The 19,760-nt window shown below is 38.3% G+C and overlaps 1 protein-coding gene across 1 annotated transcript; it reads right to left on the minus strand.

Moving 5' to 3' along the window:
* Positions 1-351: 351 nt before the first annotated feature.
* On the minus strand, positions 352-12,405 carry LOC113641259 (sodium/hydrogen exchanger 3-like). Its single transcript, XM_027143850.2, has 16 exons — positions 11,949-12,405; positions 5,923-6,225; positions 5,640-5,800; positions 5,461-5,539; positions 5,168-5,345; positions 4,750-4,970; positions 4,425-4,627; positions 3,676-3,765; positions 3,455-3,525; positions 3,237-3,366; positions 2,951-3,105; positions 1,812-1,929; positions 1,549-1,722; positions 946-997; positions 751-837; positions 352-617 (listed from the first exon to the last, which is right to left on the minus strand). Exons 1-16 carry the CDS (start codon positions 12,217-12,219, stop codon positions 352-354), a joined length of 2,559 nt encoding a protein of 852 aa, XP_026999651.1. The 5' UTR covers positions 12,220-12,405.
* Between the last annotated feature and the right edge of the window lie 7,355 nt (positions 12,406-19,760).

The raw sequence follows: 19,760 nt of genomic DNA on the forward strand, positions 1-19,760 counted from the left end.
GAATATTACAGCCCAAATAACAACATTTAACTGCAGGATTGTGTTAAGATACTGAAACATTCCTTTGACATTTAATTGTCCGAGAAAATGTTCAAAACACTCAAGTAAAAAGTAACCATCAGTGGAATGTTTCTCTGGCAAGCTGCTGGCATATTATTACCTTACATTAATACATTATAAGTCTTCACAGAGACGGAGATGAGCAAGAACAAACGATTATATACAACTGAAGGACTAACCTCTAAACTGTATGCTGATCTTACTCGAGATCAGATGCATACTTATTGTAGCCACCAGGCAAATCCTGATCTAGTGACGTAGCAAGCTAATGTGAAAATAATAATATGAAGGCTACATATGTGTGCCATCCCTTTTAGGTCGTTCCTCAAACGGTTCCTCGTGTGATTCCTCCATTGAAGGAGAATCAGCCATCAGAAAGGAGTCTGTTGAGTAGTCACTGATCCTCAATGGTGCCAGACGGCGCAGGTTGGTGGGACTCTGCGGTAGGTGGCGCTGTGCCGTTTGAGAAAGTGCCACGCTGGCGTCATTCTCAGCCTCTGTTAACCATGGAGGAGGAGGAGCATCCAACTCGGGCATGTAGGCTGGGTTTTCTATACCTGATACAGAAAAATGAGAAGCATATTTTACAAAAAAGAAATTCCTTCACCATGGACTGTCTACAATTTTCTAACAGAATGAAACATTTTTAGAGTAACTGGGTGGATTAACAGAAGGAACGCTGTTCCTCACCTCCAGTGGTGTATGTTGAAGGGAAATTGGCACCTGCAGCTTTTCCATCACTGCTGGATGTGCTGTCTACTTCTGAGAACTCAAAATCTAAACAGTATATACACCAAGGCAAAAGGATGGAAATTTTGTTTAATGCATACTTGACTCAAAGTGATAGATCCAAATAAATCTAAAATACTAATAATAAAATGATACCTTCATCTCCATATGGATAGGCTGCATTTTCTGAAGCCTTCCAATTAGACGTCTGAAAACATACACAACATTATTAGGCTCCATTTATATATTAAACACGCACAATATGGCACTTTGTGGACAGCTGACCATCACACTCATTGACATGAACATCCCATTTCAGATTAGTTCCTTTTTCTCTTCTATGAAGTCTTTCCACTAGATGATGATGATGTGTGTCTGTGTGGATTTGTGTTCATTCAGCTACAAGAGCATCAGTGAGATCAAACACTGATGATGTAAGAGTGAAGAGGTCTGGGGTTCAGTCTGTGTTCCAGTTCATCACAAAGGTGTTCAGTGGTGTTGAGTCAGAGTCGGCTCAGTGCAGGACACTCGAGTTCTTCTACTCATCCTGGTACAGTGTTTGAGTCATTGAGCTCCAGAAAAGGGAAAATGTAACAATGCAGAATACAAAGATGTTCTACACAATTGTGGGCTCTAAACTTTGTTGCAACAGTTTGGGGAAGAACCTTGTATGATGGACAGGTTGACAAAGGTCTGGCTATGTAGCGTATACTGTTGGTCTATGATTTTACAATATGTTTTTTCTGAAAGAACTCTTACTTTCTGGTTTTTGTCTTTCTTGCCACGCTTTGTGATTTTCTTAGCCGGAGTAACCCCCATTTTGGCGGATTTAAACGATTCAAGGCGACTTCTCATGGTTCTCTGGAAGATCTCCTGCACCTCATCTTCATTCTGGTTGATGGTGAAGTCACTTCGGCTATATCTGTGGCGGTGCTGTGGAGAGAAACGTTAGCATGTTAGTGCATGGAATTGAAATTTAAGAGTAAGAGAAGGTGTATGATTTTTTTTAATAATAGACATACATTTTTCCTGCTACAGTACAGATGTTGCTGCAGTAAGTGGTGGGCATTGATGTCCTCCTTTATGCCATTTCTATCTTGTTCATGAATGTTCAGAGACACTGAGGGAATGGTGTCACGTCTGGGTGAAAATAAATAAAATAAAAGAACAAATACATTTTGTTGGTGTGTCATGACTAATGACTTTTTTTTCAAAGGTTATAAGAGACGCTTTAACCTCAGAAAGGTAATAATGAATGTATAGTGGTGTATCTTTCATAAACATTCATATGTTTACTTTTCTATTTCACGCTCATTACTGTAGCTACAGATCATGCAGGTGATTTATTTACACTCAGATCGAAGGACGTGACCTTAAGAGCAGTGGGGAAGCAAAGACAAGCTGTACTTTTCTTATTCCATGTCATATTATATTAATATAATAAGGAGCATTCACTCTAAACATGGCTAGACTAAACACAATCTTCTATTATTTGCATAAAAGCAGATTCATAAAGCTCTTTTTCTTTACAACAATGCACCTAAAATGCAAAATGTGGCCTCACTCAACTAAAATATAAAAACATATCATATTTGAGTCTATTTTTAAATCACAAATGAAGAATTTCACACGAAGGACTAGAATGAACTTGAATCTAGTGCTAGCAGATTTTCTGAGGTAAATTCCAGAAGTAACATTTATAGTTTAACTCGTACATGAAGCACTAAGCACTTAATCCTAAATGTATGTATGATTATGTATTTTAATTCAACATTAAAATATAAAAAAATTTTCCTATCAGTTATTGTTGTTAACTAGTTAACTGGTGTTCGTTTTATTTAGCCAGCAAGCTAACACTGGTTCTCAAGACAAACCACAGATTAAAAGATATTCCCATCGTTTATGCCTAGTTAAAACAGAAATATACTTTTCTTTAAATGTGGGTAAAAATTATGTAATTCTTGCAGTTGTAGCTGATTTCTTCAGAGTTTCTAGTTGCCTTTTTCAATCCTGCTGTTTCATCCATTAGCAACCTCATTTGGGTCATGTTGGCCAGACAAGCTAAACAGCATAATTTCAAGTTTATTTATTTCTAAATGGGGCAAAATTACTTTTCAAAGTTTATATCTACCACATAGTGGATAAGATCAAGACCACTCACATGATGGAGGTCATTGGCATGCTGTCAGTGCCATAGTCTAACTCAGACGTGATGTCAGGCATCACTCCAGAAAACTCCAAGCCAATTTTTTTTTCAAAATCAACATTAGTGCCTTCACTGTTGCGCAGGAAAGCCAGTGATCCTTTTTTCTCTCCCTGCAATAAGACAGTATTTAATGAAGACGTTTAGTTTCACAGTGGAACTTTGGTTAATCAGCTTGTTTACAGAGAGTAATATTATATCCAAAATATAAAAAAAACAGTTCATTTGTAAACCCAGTTCATACCGTGCTAACATAATTAACAGCATCCTCCAGATTCAGTTTGTGGAAAATGCTGAAAATGTAGTCTTGGTTTTTCCTGGCTTCTGCTTTCATCAAAAACCAAGTAATGTATGTCTCCTCAAACCTCTTCCATCTGAAACAACAGGATTATCTATCAGCAGATAGGTCATAATGTAGTAGATATCAAAATTTAATCACCTTTAATCAGTTCCATCACCTACCCTCTAGTCCACCAGTTATCTCCTATGCGTCCAGAAATGTCCTCCATTGCTGCCAGGATATGCTCAAATGCCTACAGATAGGCAAAAGTACATACAAGAGAATTCAGTCAAGCTGGGACATATAGAGACTCTAAATTGAGAAATTTCCCCATTGTGGGACAAATAAAGGTATATCTTAAATGTATACTCTGTGATTTTCTGAGAGGAATAGGTTCAGTTACCCTGTTGTTCACTTTCTCAACAAGTTTCAGTTCAGATGGTATCACCCTCTTCACTTTTAGCCACTTGACAAGAGGCTTCATAGTGAGACCCTGAAAAATAAGAAGAATATGGTGTCAACTGGTGCCAAAATGCCAGAAGTATTTAGATGCCTGACCATGACCTTCATATGTAATTCTTCCCCAAAAGACTCACAAATTACTTACATGCTATAGAAATTGTTTATATGCTTTAGCATTACAATTTCACTTCACTGGAACTAAGGAGGGGGACAGTGGCTTGGTGGTTAGTACATTTGACTCACACCTTCAGAGTTGGGGATTTAATCCCCACCTCTATGGTGAGGGGCCTCAGGAGTCCTCAGGAGTTTCCTTGAGACAGTCCTGTTACTACCCTCAGTCCAAAGTCACAAAATACCAAAGTGTGTGAATGGCTGTGTGCGAGATACACTAGCATCCTCTCTTTGGTGTCTCCTGCCTTTAACTGTTAAAGGCTTTAGGTTCCACGTGACCCAGTAAGATAAGCGGTGTAGGATGGATGGAACTAAGGAACCTTAAACTTGTTTCATCATTGCAATGGAAGGGTGAGGTTGTTAGCAACACTGTGCTAATACCAAGCCTTTGGAATTGGATGTTGAACAAGCACATATGGGTGTAATGGTCAGGTGTCCATATACTTTTAACCAGAAAGTGTACTTTGTCTACCGATATTGATATGAATATAGTACTGGTTAATGAAATGAGAGTCATACCTGAATTATGACAGTGAAGTACACCACAATGAGTGTTGTGCTGATTATTAGGTTCTTCTCTTTAATCCTGGTCTCATCTAGTGAAGCTGCCAACCCATACGCCACGGCTCCACGCAACCCACCATAACTCATCACTAGCTGATCGATGTACTCTATGGGAACCAGTCTATACCTGTTCAGCATCCAGGTCAAGGCAAAGACACCTAGAGATTTAACATACAAAAGACAACAGGTTTAGATATTGAAGAGAAGGATTTTAAATCAAAGGGACTATTATTGTGTGAAATTTGTTTCGAGTGATAGTCTGAGATTACAGCAAACTCACCCATAAATCTGTAGATTATCGCAAAGAGCAGTGTAAGCAAAATAAAGCCAGTATTCCACACCCAGATGACATTATCGATGGCGGTGATGCCCAAGAAAACAAAGATCATGGTCTCTGAGCCAACTGCAAATACTTTCATAGTGTAGCGCACTGTAGTAACAGACTTTTCATCCATGTTAGCGTTCACATATTTCTGGCAGCAAACACCAAAGAAAGTGATTCTGTAAAAGGACCAATAAAAGGCTTGTCAGAGACAGAGATAAAAATTAAGACCAGTAAGTCAAGGTGATATCCAGCTATAGCCACTGTTGATTGAAATGGCACAAAGGTCACCTCATACTTTTTACAGCATATCTTCTAATGAGTTCCATAGTAATAGTAACTGAGATTCTTTAATGTAATACTTATAACTACTTACGAAAGGATGGAAGAGAGGGAAAGCATCTCGGCTGTGAGGTAAGACAGATAGCCAAGCACAAAGATGAAACCAGCCTCGATGATCTGAACTTTCCCTGTAAACTTGGTCAACAGTGAGATGATGATGGCATACGCGACACCAATCAATGACCCCCCAAATGCCACAATGAAAAATGAGACTGAGGAGAGACAACAAAAGACAGAGATGAAGTGGGTGTGGAAAGCAAATGTGATTGACCATAATTACATATTCACAGCATGAGAGTGTTCATATTTCAAGGTTTATGCCCACACCTATTCCTTTGATGATTTCAGCAGCATTAATTCTTTCTCCTCCCAGAGAGACAAAGGCATCAAAAACATTGTACAGCACCTGTTAATTCAGAATGAGCCAAAATGAGAAAAAGATCAAAATTAAAAACTGTAACAAAGGCATGACGAAAATTCATGAACGCTTGAATGCGTGGACTGACCACTGTAACTCCATCATTGAGCAGCGACTCTCCAAACACCCAGATAAAAAGCACTTCGTTCACATGCACCTCCTCGAACACAGCGATCACAGCCACTGGATCTACAGCAGCAAGCAAGCTGCCGAAGAGCAGAAACTGTAACAGTCCGATATTGAGGTCACCTGATGAGCAGATACAGAAATGGTCAAAGCATCCTAACCCTATACTAAATATTACCAAAGTAGATATGCCAGTGTGGTATGCTATGCTTAGTGTGGTATTTTAAGAAAACACTTAGATATACCCATAGCTCCTCCTAGAAAGCAGCCCCAGAGAGAGACTCCCACTGCAGCTGCGTTCCAGACTGTCCCGATAACGGCATGAATCAAGATGGCGCCCAAGTTGCTAAAGAATAGCTTGTTGGGCATGAAGTAGCCCGTGTCCAGTATGATCTGTGGCAGTAAGAAGAAGAAGAAGTTTCTTGGGCTGAGCTTAAATGTCTGTACTTTGTCTGCGCCCCAGATAATACCACCAAGAACAAAACCAGAGATGATCAGGAGTCCACTCTCAGGAAAAAAGCTTTTGAGCCAGGTATTCATTTGTATCACTGCAAAGAGATTAAGAAACAGATTGTTAAATCATTGAAGATCATTTGTGCAGAATATATATCACCCTAATCTGTGTATTCCCAAAGGTATACGCTTCCTTAGACTAGAGAACCACATCATTGGCCAAGCAGTGAATCTTGCACTAAGCTTTTTTATGAATGGTAGATGAATGCATTCTTGGTGCCCAGGTTTATCCGGAAAAAGCTGGTGTGGATGCAGAAGCCACACCTGAGGCTCCTGAAAGCTGAGATTAACTGAATGAAAAGGTGGAATCAGTTGTGGCTGCAGCTAAATTGGAATGCAAACCTGCACACACACTGGCCCTTTGCAGAAAGTTTGGATAATTCTGATCTACACTATTATTGCCAAAGGAATGTGGACACCTGCCTGTCACACCCTTATGTGCTTTCTTTATGAACATCCCATTTATAACATTTTCCTGTTATAATAAACTCCACTATTCTGGCTTTCCACTACACTGTGAAGCATGTGTAGACTGTGGGGATTTACACTTTCAGCCTGAAGAGCATTAGTGAGTCTGGGAGAGGTGAAATGGTTGGCCACATTTCATATATTTACACTTTTAAGCTGTAGAATATTCCAATTTTATTGTCTATGATCACAACAGTACCACTGATCATTTCAGGGATAGGAGAAGGAATTGAAGGACTGTAGCCACATAACACTGTGAACTCGTGTGAGATTAAACCATATCAATCGTTCAGATTCGAAAACAAAACATTGCACTTTAGTTTGACAGATTTTTGCTTATTCCTGGTGCCATAACAAACCTGTCATGTTGTTGTTCATACCCAGTCCCACCAAGGACATAATAGCTAATAACAAGGATGAGCCTTTTGTTATGCTCATCTCATTCATTTTTATAGACATATTACTTTAATCATTGAGCTATTTCATGTCTAATCGCATGTTTGCCAGCTGTTAAGTTATTTTCCATCAATCCTTCCATTTTCTGTATCCTTTTTCCTACATACTGTCGTAGGGAAGCTGAAGCCTATCACAGGTGACCCATCTCAATCTCCATGCACAATCTCTCTCACACCCACACTCTCATACACTACAGACAATAAAATGATGCCAATCAGCCCAGAACAGGTCTTTGGATTGGTGGAAGAAACCCACTGCAGAGGTGTTAGGCAAATATGCTAACTCACTTGACCCATGTTTTGGTAGCTTTTCAGACTAAAATAGACATTTTATTCATCTTCAATAATTGCTTTATCCTGATCAGGGTCAGCCTAACCCAGGAACATTGGATGCAAGCTTTATATACCCTTCATCACAAGGTACCATGCACACACATAGATTCAGTGCTGTCCCACCTAATGGCACTTTTTTGGGAGGTGAGAGGAAATCAGAGAACATGAAGGATACATTCATGAAGTCGGCATTGATGGAATGCACCAATAACAGAAACTACACAAAAAGATAGCCGAGCTCAGGATTGTCGTGAAGCTGCCCATGGCAGCACCGTTGTGCCATGCAGGTAATTACATAGAAGTTATTTGAGTAAATAATTGAATAATTTGTGTTGTTTTAATGGATTGCATAACATAGAAACACTAAATTTGGTACAAAATGGAAATGAGGTGCTTTTGATTTTGGGAACTGTTGGCATTATGGTTGCTACCTAGCAATACTCTGGGGATGCTTTTATTTTTGGTCAGAAAAGAAAACTGTTGGAGTTACGAAAATGCAATTTGATCATCAAAAGAAATGAATAGATCATGACGTCCTATTCATGGGGTATCTAGCAACACCCTTGTAACCACCAACCAGCTAACAATACAACCTAACCAAGTGCTTAGGAGTGTTTAAAAACACTTTGAACAGTTTTAATCTTTTAAACATGACATTTCAATGTTTTTACTGATTAATCCTTTAAACAACATTACATCCTTTAAACATTTATCCAGAAACTTTAACCTTCTAGTTGATCATCAAATTGTCTGCTTTGTTTTGCATAAGCTGTAACTCTAACGCAGTGTTGCTTCAATACAACATTTTAAAGTAGCTATAAAAAACATTATAGGCCTTTCATCACTTTGTTTAGTCTTGTTCCCAGACAAGGAGTTAGGGTTAAGAGAGCACCACTGAGTCTGCTGCAGTACGCAGTCAGGACCTATAGAGGAAGCTAGTGAGCGTTCAGGATGCGAATCAAAGTGTCCCGACGCACCGCAAGTGCGTCACTTATATTTTACACGTTTGTGAACGTCACATCTGGGTTTTTTCCCCCCTACAGATAATCAGAGTAGGAGTCTAATAATATTTAAGTGGATTTCTACAGAGGTCATGTTTCAGGAAAAAAAAGACGTGCAATTGACGCAGCAGGTGTAAAATAATCTGGTTGTTAAAATAGAAATGAAAAGATCTCACACAGGGCTTCATGAGAAAGGAAACAAAAAAATTATATAATCTGGTTTAAAATGAGTGACCCACAGACTAACCACACACACACACACACACACACACACACACACACACACACACACACACACATAAACACCCACACATACACACACTCACACACACAAACACACTCACACACTCACTCATGCACACACTCACACACAAACACTCTCCCTCTCACACACTCACACACACACACACACACACACACACACACACACACACACACACACACACACACACACACACACACACACACACAAAGATGATTATTTTTATTTGAGTTGTTTCTCTCCTTAATTTGAAACTAATAAATTGCTATGCACTGATATACTCCATACTCATATTCCATACACTTTTATACACTTATTTTATGGTTTATTTACTGCATCTCTACATACCAGACACCTTTGCCACTCCAGCAACAAGTATCCACAGGATTACCAGGTATGGAGTCTCCACATGGTCCCATTTTAACGTTACTATGGAAAGACTTGTTAAGTTTCTCTCTCCTTGGTTATGCATCGCCTCTCCTGATGGTTCTCCAGCCAGTGAGGTTGCTGCACGTAGTAGAAATGCAAACCCCAGCAAACAAAGATGAGTAGAGTGAAGCATTGTGTTGAGTGGACAAGAACGTCTCAGGTTCTTTTTGCCTTCTCCACACTTTCTACGCAGTTAGTAGCTACAGTATATCAAGACCAGAAGTGCCCATGAAAGTAGCCTTTTGTCACACTCCTGCTTAGTTTCTCTCTCTCTCTTTGTCTCTCTCTGTTTCTCTCTCTCTCTCTCTCTCTCTCTCTCTCTCTCTCTCTCTCTCTCTCTCTCTCTCTCTCTCTCTCTCTCTCACACACACACACACACACACACACACACACACACACACACACACACACACACACACACACACACACACACACACACACACACACACTCACTCACTCTTCTACACTTCTTTCTTCTCTGGTCAGCACTGGTGCAATAGCCAAAGGTGAGAGTTCTTAAAAAATCCTCTCCTTTTAAACTGACCTTGCCGGTCTGGAGAGGGTTAAACATTCTCATTGATAGTGAATGTGTCACGTTTATGACACCTTCGAATCGCTCGAGTACCATAAAGCAGCATTCTCAAACTGAATGTCAGTATTATATCTATTCCATGAAGCTATTTTTAATCACAAAACCTATTACTATTTATGTTAAAGCTGTCGTATCGTTTAAACTGACATTTAAACTGACTGGACTGTTTGGTTTGGGTTAGTTCTGATTTAAAATGTGACCAATCAAATGACTAACAATGAGAGCTCATTAATATGTATTATAGCTTTGATTATGATAATGTGATCTGCACCACTGGAACACACACACACACACACACACACACACACACACACACACACACACACACACACACACACACACACACACACACACACACACAGTGATTGGAAGACTGGGGTTCAAGCCCAAGCACTGCCAAGCTGTCACTTTTGGGATCTTGATCAAGGCCCCTAAACCTCGCTGCTTCAGTGGTGCTGTTTAATGGGTGACTCTGTGCTCTGACCTCAAATTTCCAAAAACTATTGATATGTGAAAAAAGAATGTCACTGTGCTGCGATGTATATGTGACAAATAAGGACAGTGTTTATGTTAAAGAGGATCTTTACCATTTTACTGCTTTTAAACATTTTTAGTAAAAGTCCAAGGAAGACTTTGTGTGTGAATGTTTGAGCTGGTTTATCATTCACTATGTTCTAGGTAGGAAGCCTAGTACTAGTTTTTTATATGTATACAAAACTCATCATCTACCTTAACACTCATTAATGCAAGTCATAATATGTCAAAAGTGTCACAACAAACTTCTAATCTCACCTGTCAGCATCTGAACAAACAGCGAGATAAGCTACAGGAAATCAGTCAGCGTCATTTATTTCTAGCTGATTTAATTTTTCTCCTGAATTGTGCACATATTCTAAGGTACGTGTGTGACAGACTGTGCGAAACAAATTGCCACGTCGAAGATGGAATGTTTGGAATTTTGATAAATAAATAAATAAATTCCAAACATACCGACTTCAATACAAAAAAATTATTCAGAGCAGATACTTTCATTTAACAAACGCACCTTTGTTTTGTAGAGAACTGAGAACAGTAAGCACCATTTTTTTTCTCTACAAAGGTGATTTGTTTCATTTTATTTTATATGGCATGCATGTTGCATAGCCCACATTAGAAGCGCACAAAAAGAATGACCTTGAACAAGACATTCTTTGTTACTGATCACAAATGATTCAACACGCTTTCTTTAAAAATATATATAGTTCAACTCGTGTCCTCTGCAGGAAACGTGTTGTAATGATTGACACAAGTTTTTTTGTCTGTTAGGAAGTTTTTCGATGCGAAGGGTGACAGAGTTTAGTCTGATATTATAGCATTAACTTTTGATTAGAACCCGACTGAAGGTTATTCATACACTGAAATGGATTTGAACTGAAGATATTTAACTCTGAAACATCCTGAAATCCTGTTTTCGTCTGTGATGTAAAAATACAGTGCTTGAATTGTATTAAATTTTGAAAAAATAAAAAACAGTGAGTTTCATACAGCCGTCTTTGTTTTAAAGATGTTAGTCAACATTTTTTTTTTTTTGTCTTTCTTGTATTGTCAGGTTCTACAGTTATACAGTATATCCAGAGATTTATTTTTCACTGACTTTTTACTCTCTAAAACACAGCAGGAGCAGAAAGCCAACATCACATAGCATCACACAGCTTCAAGGACATGCAATTATACAAGTGAGCCATTAGTCGTGTAAAGCATCCATTATTAACCCGAGCTATTTCCATACACTGGCTGTGAAAGTGGCCACTAAGGAGAAAAAAATCATCACGTCACTCATTAATTCACTGCAGGCAGAGTGATATTTCCTGAGCTGGTTAATGTGCACTGGGTTTTTAAACATATAAATATCCTACAGGGCATGGTTAAAAGAACACACACACACACACACACACACATACAAAAGTGAGTGATTTTTTTAAACCTGTGACTGAAACTTAAATTGGTGTTACTTTTGCAGTGAGTACAAATAATCTATAATCAAATCATCTTATTTAGCTCATGACAGTGGAATTAAATCTAATCTGACTGTTAAACCTGCAGAATCAAAACAAACTAAGATTATATTCAGAACTGAACATTTTCACCAGTCTGCCTCTGGAAACAATGCCATCTCTTGGTCATATTGTTCTCGGTAAAGTAAATCAGCCCTATCATGAACTGAAGCAGGATGTCTTACTTAGTTTGCAAAGCCAGCAGACGAAGATCCATAAAGCCACCAAGTACGGGGTTTCCACATGGTGCCATTTCCATGTGACGACTGGCAGAGTAGTGATGGTCGATGCTGAAGCATTGCCAGTACTTTCTGACGACGCGCTACTGCTGGATGAGCTTTGACTACTGCTGCTGCTGCTGCTGCTGCTGCTGCTGCTCTTTACATCAGCCCAGCATGAAGAACTGAATATTATTAATACAATGACGAAAAAGCCCAGCTTTGGTAAAAGTGCCATTTTGGAAAGATTTCACTAACTAGGTCTTTTTAGCCCCTTCCTGTTGCTTGTTTTGTCACTTTCTTGTCCTCTCTGACCTTGGAAATCTTTTGGCTGGTAAACCCTGAGACGATCCTCACATAGTTTTTTCTTTTTACTTAGACTCTTCTTCTTACTTTTCTGTATATCTCTAACACACATTTGTCAGTCCGCAGCATGTATATACCACCTGCATCCATCCCTTGTTTAGTCATTGCTCCTCCTCTGGCTAAATAGAGAGTCAGAAGTTAGGATGGTTAGGATCTGGCCACACCCTCTGACTCACCTGTATTAGAACCATAAGCTACCATGAAACTGGATCCAGTTCAAAAGTGATAGAGACAAATTGCTAAAGCTACTTCACTACAACTACAGGAGCTGAGACCTGCAAAAGGTGTACAGGCAGAAAGCTCTAAAATGATCACAAATCACAATAACCTGTTAAAAATCTCAATCTATCTAGAAAAATAAATAAAAATACATAATTGTGGTCTCAAGCTATAATTCAATTCTAAGAATTATGCTGAAAGCAGCTTTGGAAAATTAAAAAAATTAAAATGTTCCACTTACTTCAATCACACTCAACAAGCCAAATCAGGTTTGTCTAAATCTTGGCATGCACTTTACAATCTACCTGGTTTAAACACTAACTGATTGGCACACAGTTTCGGTAAAATGCCCAGAGACTGATTACACAGTAGACTAAATTCTTGGATTATTAAACTATAATTCAATTTGAACCTTCAGGTAACAGACTCTGAAACAGTGGCACAAATTAGGAAGCTTTTATTGATGCTTAAGTAACAAAGTGATTTGTTTCAGCTGCTCTGCTGCTGACAGAAATTCGGAGCAGAAATTCAAAAAAAGAATATGGGCAAAAAAAAAAAAAGACGGGAAGTGAAGAATTGTATACGGTGGTCCAAGATCAGGCACAAACTACTGGTGGAAAAGGGATTAAAGTGAGAGCCTTAGTAATAAATCTATAAAAAAAAAAAATAGACAAGATTTCAAGCTCTCTCAGTAAAACAGACTAGCAAGTATGACTCATGATTTCCTGTCCAAATGAAACTCTCTGCTGAGTCCTGACCTTCTGCCAGGCTTTATTATCCAGATTTTGAAGGTGTTTTTGTGTATTTACTGTTTTGCCTTTATTGCAACCTGATTAGCCAGGCTGAAGATCTGAAGATCAGCCCAGCCGATGCTTATTTACAGTAATGCTAGTTGAAACCTGGTGGCTTTATGGCCATAGAGAAATCGGGACTTGCTGTGGGTACGCAACTTTTTCCTAACAACGAATGAATTTATCTTGCTAATGCAAAAATACTGTTTTGTTTACAAAAGGCATTTGTTGTAAATTGAGCCAAATACATATGAGCACCAAAATTACAAAATGAGCTCTTATCAGTCTACTTGCCCAAAACATGCCCACCCGCATACTCACACGTATAAGCACCTCCATCATCACAAGGCCGTCGGTGACATTGTGTATTTTGATGTAGCCGCTGAAGATACAAGGCTGCAGAATTGTTGCTCTTAGAACTGCTTACACAACATTGCATGTTGTGTCAATGTTCTTGTTGCAGATGTGGGTGGAACATAAAACTCATCTGTAACCAGAGACCTACAGTCTCTTACCTCAATCATTTTTCATTCTCTTGATTTTGTATTGTAGTTTAAAGGTGGATATATAACATTATATGAAACTCCACACTCCATTCAATTTTATTGTATAGCCTTTTTAACAATGGTCATGGTCTCAAAGCAGCTTTCTTCACTTCACTTGAATGACCTGTCACCTTTTTTTTCTAAGGAAAAATCGAAGGTGACAATAGCGAGGAAAATCTCAATGTGGAGATGAGGAAGAAACCTTGAGACCAACCAGACTGATGAACCAGATGAACCAGACAACCTCAGCTGTCCTTTCTATATAACTGTATATAGTCAAGAAGAGTTGTGCAACCAAGAGCATTTGAGCAACTTCTAAATGAGCATAATTTTCTAGCTCATTATAGATTTAACGTAAATTCCTTCCACCTTGTGTAACCCAACTATGAACAGGAAGAATAATGACATATTCTGAAACAGTTATATTTTGTATATTTTATATACCACTGCATCCCAATAATTTGGAAAATCAGGGAAACCTAGTGGTCACTGAGTCATCATATTGACATTATGTCATTATTGTCATCATCATTATGTTGTCATTCAGAATGACTGTATCTTTTGTTACCTTGGAGTGTTTTTACAAGAAACTAATTATTGTTGTGTTAGCTCTATTGTATCATCTCCCATTGGTGACTCAACTATCCAACACATATATGGTTCAGAACATGGGAACGTTCATACAATTCCACTAACCACTTGTATTTATCTGAGGATCTTAAGGTGGATTTGTTTACTCTAGAAGAAAATTCACTATACCTAATTTAACACTACTGCAAATAGCAACAAATGCCACCACATCCTCCTACTGTTAGATAATCCTGGGTGACAATCAGTCTGTCTAAGAATTAGGATAGTTCTTAGACTATATTTTGTAAATCAGGTTTTTTTTTTAAACCACTTAATCTGTTAAAACATTCTACTAAGCCATACATGTCATATCATATATTATTTATGCCTTGTATTTTTCTACTCATCTAACAGTTAATAATTTCATTTTAACACAATAGATTTCACTATTTAACTATTTTGATCTTTATGTTTAAAAATTTGAGTTTGAACAATAATGAATTCAGAAATATCTTTTTCACTCTGTATTACACAGTAATGTAACCCATATGAATCTGGGTCCCATTATGAGTATGGTTCCTGTGCTGGTTTCTCCCTCATGTCACCGCATGAAGCTTGCCAACATCGTGTACATTGTTAAAAGTGCTATTTAAATAAAATTGGTGGTTAGAAATACTAAAATCCAATCTCCAGTATATGGTGTAATCTACAGTAGCTATTGCCACTCCACATATACCAAAGCTAGCTAGCTAATTCATTGCAGGTTAATATCAATATAACAAGTTAGCAAAAACAGCCTTGTGTTATGTTAGATAAATCATATTTAAATAGTTCCAATAATTATCAACACAACAAGGATGTTCACACTGTACATTGTGTCACACTGTCATCTATAGACAGAAAACCCAGTTTTATTTAAGATTACACTGTTGTTGGGAATTGTAAGGTTCTGAGGTGATGTGAAGCTTTGATGGATAAGAAAGATAGATAAGCAGAGGGAAATGATGGAATGATAATGCATATATTAAAAATATTAATCGAAAATATTAGGGAGCATTTCCATTCATACTTTACTGCAACACCCCCAGATTTCAGACTAAATCTACAACCATGCAGTAATCTTAGGAATAAATTAGGGACCACAGAGCTGTGTGACACAACAATACTTCCTACTATGTCATCGTGTCATTTATATTTATTACATATTAATGTACAGCTCTGTGCCAATCACAGACATAATAAACTGCATTACATATTAATCAACATCCATATAATAGCTTGTAGCATGCAATAAGTCAAAAAGCCATTTGGATTACTTGGATCTGCATTCAGCTTAACTGACTGTAGTACAACACACCCCACATCAGGTGTGCCCGAATAATTTAGACCAAACTGTAATCTCAGTGATGAGTCAGGGAGTCTCATTTACTTTGACAGTCCTCCTATGTTTAAAATGGATTAGTTTCCACTTGGCTACATCTGCCATTTACGTAAATTTACTAATCCTTTTTACTGCTCAAAACACGTCATTGAAAGAAACTTTAGAAAGAAATCCAGTTTTTCAGTACAGCAATAACTACAGAATATCTACAGAAACCATGATGTCACATTTTTGAAAATGTAGCACCTGCAGCACTACAATGTCTGCAAATTCTGGCCTTGTTTACTCATGCAAAATATGCTAATACATCTTTATTTGTTTGTCAAGTAGAATTGCTAATGGAGCCAGCCATATAGTTTGAGAAGATGTAGCTGTTAAGCATGGTAAATGATAAAAAACCTGTCATCTCTCTCTCTCTCTCTCTCTCTCTCTCTCTCTCTCTCTCTCTCTCTCTCTCTCTCTCTCTCTCTCTCTCTCTCTCTCTCTCTCTCTCTCTCACATGCTTTCCTCTTAAGCCATTGTCCTCTTCATGACTCTTTTTGGACACTAATGTGTAAGCCCAAATTCTCTCTTGAGGTTCAGTTATCCCTGTTGTTCTCATCTCCTGAAAACATTTGACTACCGTTTGGAATTTGACTGGCTGATGATATTGATGTTGGGTTCTTGTTTGGGGGGGTTCTTGCTCTTTTTGAAGGTCCACCAATTGGGCATGGTTAATATCAGTTTGTGAGGCTACAAATATAGTCTAATGTGCCTTTTCCAGGTTTTTGTAGCTTGCCTTCTTAACCAACCCAAATAATCAACCAGTTTTCTAAAAGCTACAGAGTCAGGGATGATTCTTGATTCAATACTGGAGAGCTTCCTGGAGCAAGACAGTTGTCAAACGATATGTCTTAGGCACAGCAGATACAGCTGATATAGAATATTTTAGAGAACAATATTAGTATTCAAATAAGAATATTCCAAAATAATTAATGCATGATGTGTTTCAGCTACTCCATCAGGTTAAACCTGACAATGATGTGTGTGAGTGTAAAGACATTTTATTTAAGAATGGTTAGGAAACTATAACACAAGAATAATGCTTGGGTGACAGCTGAAGAGGAGTGTGTATTTTTACAAGAGTAAGATGACAAAATTGTTGACCAAAATGTGATCTGAAAGGTGCTGATAGAGTATGGGATAAGTGCAAGTAAGCTACACAGGCAGGTAGCCACTTCAGGGAACTGGTAGCTCAGTGGTTAAGGTGCTGGACTACTGATCAGAAGGTTGTGAGTAAGAATCCCAGGGCCACCAAGCTGCCACTCCTGGGCCCCAGAGCAAGGCCCTTAATCCTCAATTGCTAAGCTGTATAAATTATTTTAATGTAAGTAATAGAAAAAAAGGTGGCAGGTCACTCAAGAGCAGTGAAGAATAGAAAACATTGTGTATGAGATACTGAGAGTTTTTCTGCTAGGGTGGTAAACATAAATTCTGTATCTGGTGAATATTGGGTGTGTACCCATCTCGGACCATCACTTAAGTGTGACCTGGTAGAGACGTTTCTGGTACTGCACCTTAAATTAGAATTTAAATTAAAATACAAAGACCTGTATAAATTAAAAAAACAAAGACCTGTATAATGCTAGTAGTATAGGTCTTTGTTTTATTAAATTAAAAAACAAAGACCTGTATAATGCTAGTAGTATAATTTGACACTTAGACCTGATTTAGTAAGTTGTAGAACAATAGGCTGTGTAACGAGGTCACGCTCCAGCTTTTGGGGAAGAGGCATCCAGTTCTTAGAGAAGAATTAAAAAATAAGTAGGCTACTAAAAATTTAAGTAAATGGCCAGAAGTAATAACATTCAAGGTAGCATGGTGTGAAGAAATGGAAATGTTAACTATAATGTTAGAAACAACAGCAAAAAGCAGGAGGCAAACAGAGAAAGAGTGCTAAGAAGATGGATGACTTTTTGGAAAGCTAGGGAAAACAAAAAAACAGAAAGAGATTTTGAACAATGTAGGAGAGAAAAGAAGACAGTGATTATAAAAGAGCTCTATTTTAAAGAAACAGAAAATGGTACTAGTGGCTGTAGCGTGTTAAGGCCAACAATCAGCAATTTAATGGGCAATTTCCTACATTAATCAAAAGGGCACCAGGGCAGTATGTGCCCTGGGCCACACAATATCTCGAATTGTTGATCTTGAAGGGTTGGACACTTACCTCCCCAAAATCTTAGGTAGTAGGGAAGTAACTGGGAAGTTGATCAAGGTGTTTGAAAAGAAACATTGGGCAAATTGTCTTAAGCAGGAAACATAAAGGCGTTTCTGTCAAAGATCCCAGGAAGAGAAAAGATGGAGGAGATCCTCACAGCTGCAGGCATAAGAGAGGCATTGGGAACTCCTGTAATAGATTTTGAAAAGGTTGCAATAGACTGTGGCATACCATGAGAACTGGAAGGAGAGCAGTTTTGGAGAAACAGACAATCTAAATTGTGTAAGTGAATAAGAGTGTGTGTGTGTGCAGGGTGTATCCTGCCTTGATGCCCGATGACGCCTGACATAGGCACAGGCTCCCCGTGACCCGAGGTAGTTAGGATAAGCGGTAGAAAATGATTGAATGAATGAACGAATGAATGAATGAATAATAATAACCTAGTTTGTGTTAGATTCACCTAATCTAGTCTGCTGTCTCTTGTAGTTCTCCCCGACTGCCACCATACTGATGACCACCATCTGTAGGAAAGGCCTGAGAGAAGGAGAGAACTAGCAAAAGGAAAAAAACATGGCATTTATTTATTGGATAGAGAAAGAGAAACACTATCCAGGTCAACCTCAAAGCCCACTAAACCGATAGAGAGGGCCAAATCAGGAGTACTAAGGATTCCCTGAGAATCCTAGAAAGGAGGGTCAGGAGATGTGATGTGATCAGGAGACATGATGTGATAAAGATAAAGATGTATTAGTGTTGTATTACTCTAACACTCTACAGTAAATACCAATAGAAGAAGGGTTGCACCATCTAGTGACAGTATTTCATAAAGAAAGTGCTCAGATGCAGAGTTTCCATGAAGACTGTTTGATACACATCACTGAAAATACGTACTTCATGCTTATAACCTTCACGAGGCCCACACACACATTGTGAAGTAAATGCACTTCCTGCAGAGGCATAAAGATGTGAATTCAAGGTTTGCAGGAGGTTCTGCCTGATAATGTCTTACATTGTCACCTCAGCTTCTTTCAGTTATATTCTCATCCATCACAAAATCACCAGGTCACAGGTTATAAAACTCAAGGTCTATGGACCAAACACAGCCTGGTGCATTGTTTTGTTCAGCTTATGTAAAGTTGTGAAGAAAAATATTCCAACAGTGGAATTGCTCCAAATGTTCCCAACAATTTCAACAAATTTACTATTGTGACTGTCTGGGCTTAACAGATTGATTAAAAGGACCTATCTGCTTTGTGTGATGCAGATCAGACACATATAAACATGTTTCAATTTAAAAAAGTATTGGACTAGTTAACTTTTCTGTGGTTTGAACAAAATCTCATGATCTCATGTACTTCATATGACATCATATCAAAGTAAACCTCTTTGAACAACATTTTCAAGAATAGTCCTTTTTGCTGTTTTTTCACCATCCTGACTTGTTAACATGCCAGAGTGGAAATTATTACACTACCTGACCAAATGTATGTGGACACCTGACCATCACACATATATGTATTCCTTCTCCAAACTACTGTTCAGGCATGACAATGCCACTGTGCACAAAGCACAGAGCTCCATGAAGACATGACGTGTTATGGTTGGAGTGGAAGATCTCCTGATAAATGCTGATGGTGATGCTGCGTGTTATGCAACAGAAAAGGCAGATGATATATTTGATGATATATGATTTAAGATGATATATTTAAT

The sequence above is a fragment of the Tachysurus fulvidraco genome, chromosome 7, assembly GCF_022655615.1.
Source record: "Tachysurus fulvidraco isolate hzauxx_2018 chromosome 7, HZAU_PFXX_2.0, whole genome shotgun sequence".
In the NCBI taxonomy this organism is placed as follows: domain Eukaryota; kingdom Metazoa; phylum Chordata; class Actinopteri; order Siluriformes; family Bagridae; genus Tachysurus; species Tachysurus fulvidraco.

Bases quoted from the DNA above. Each gene is read 5' to 3' on its own strand.
- LOC113641259 (XM_027143850.2), bottom strand. From the start codon at position 12,219: ATGGCACTTTTACCAAAGCTGGGCTTTTTCGTCATTGTATTAATAATA. The intron at 3,526-3,675 runs GTAACTGAACCT...GCCTATCTGTAG, and splicing joins TTGAGAAAGTGAACAACAGG to GCATTTGAGCATATCCTGGC. The intron at 618-750 runs GTGAGGAACAGC...TTTCTGTATCAG, and splicing joins TTCAACATACACCACTGGAG to GTATAGAAAACCCAGCCTAC.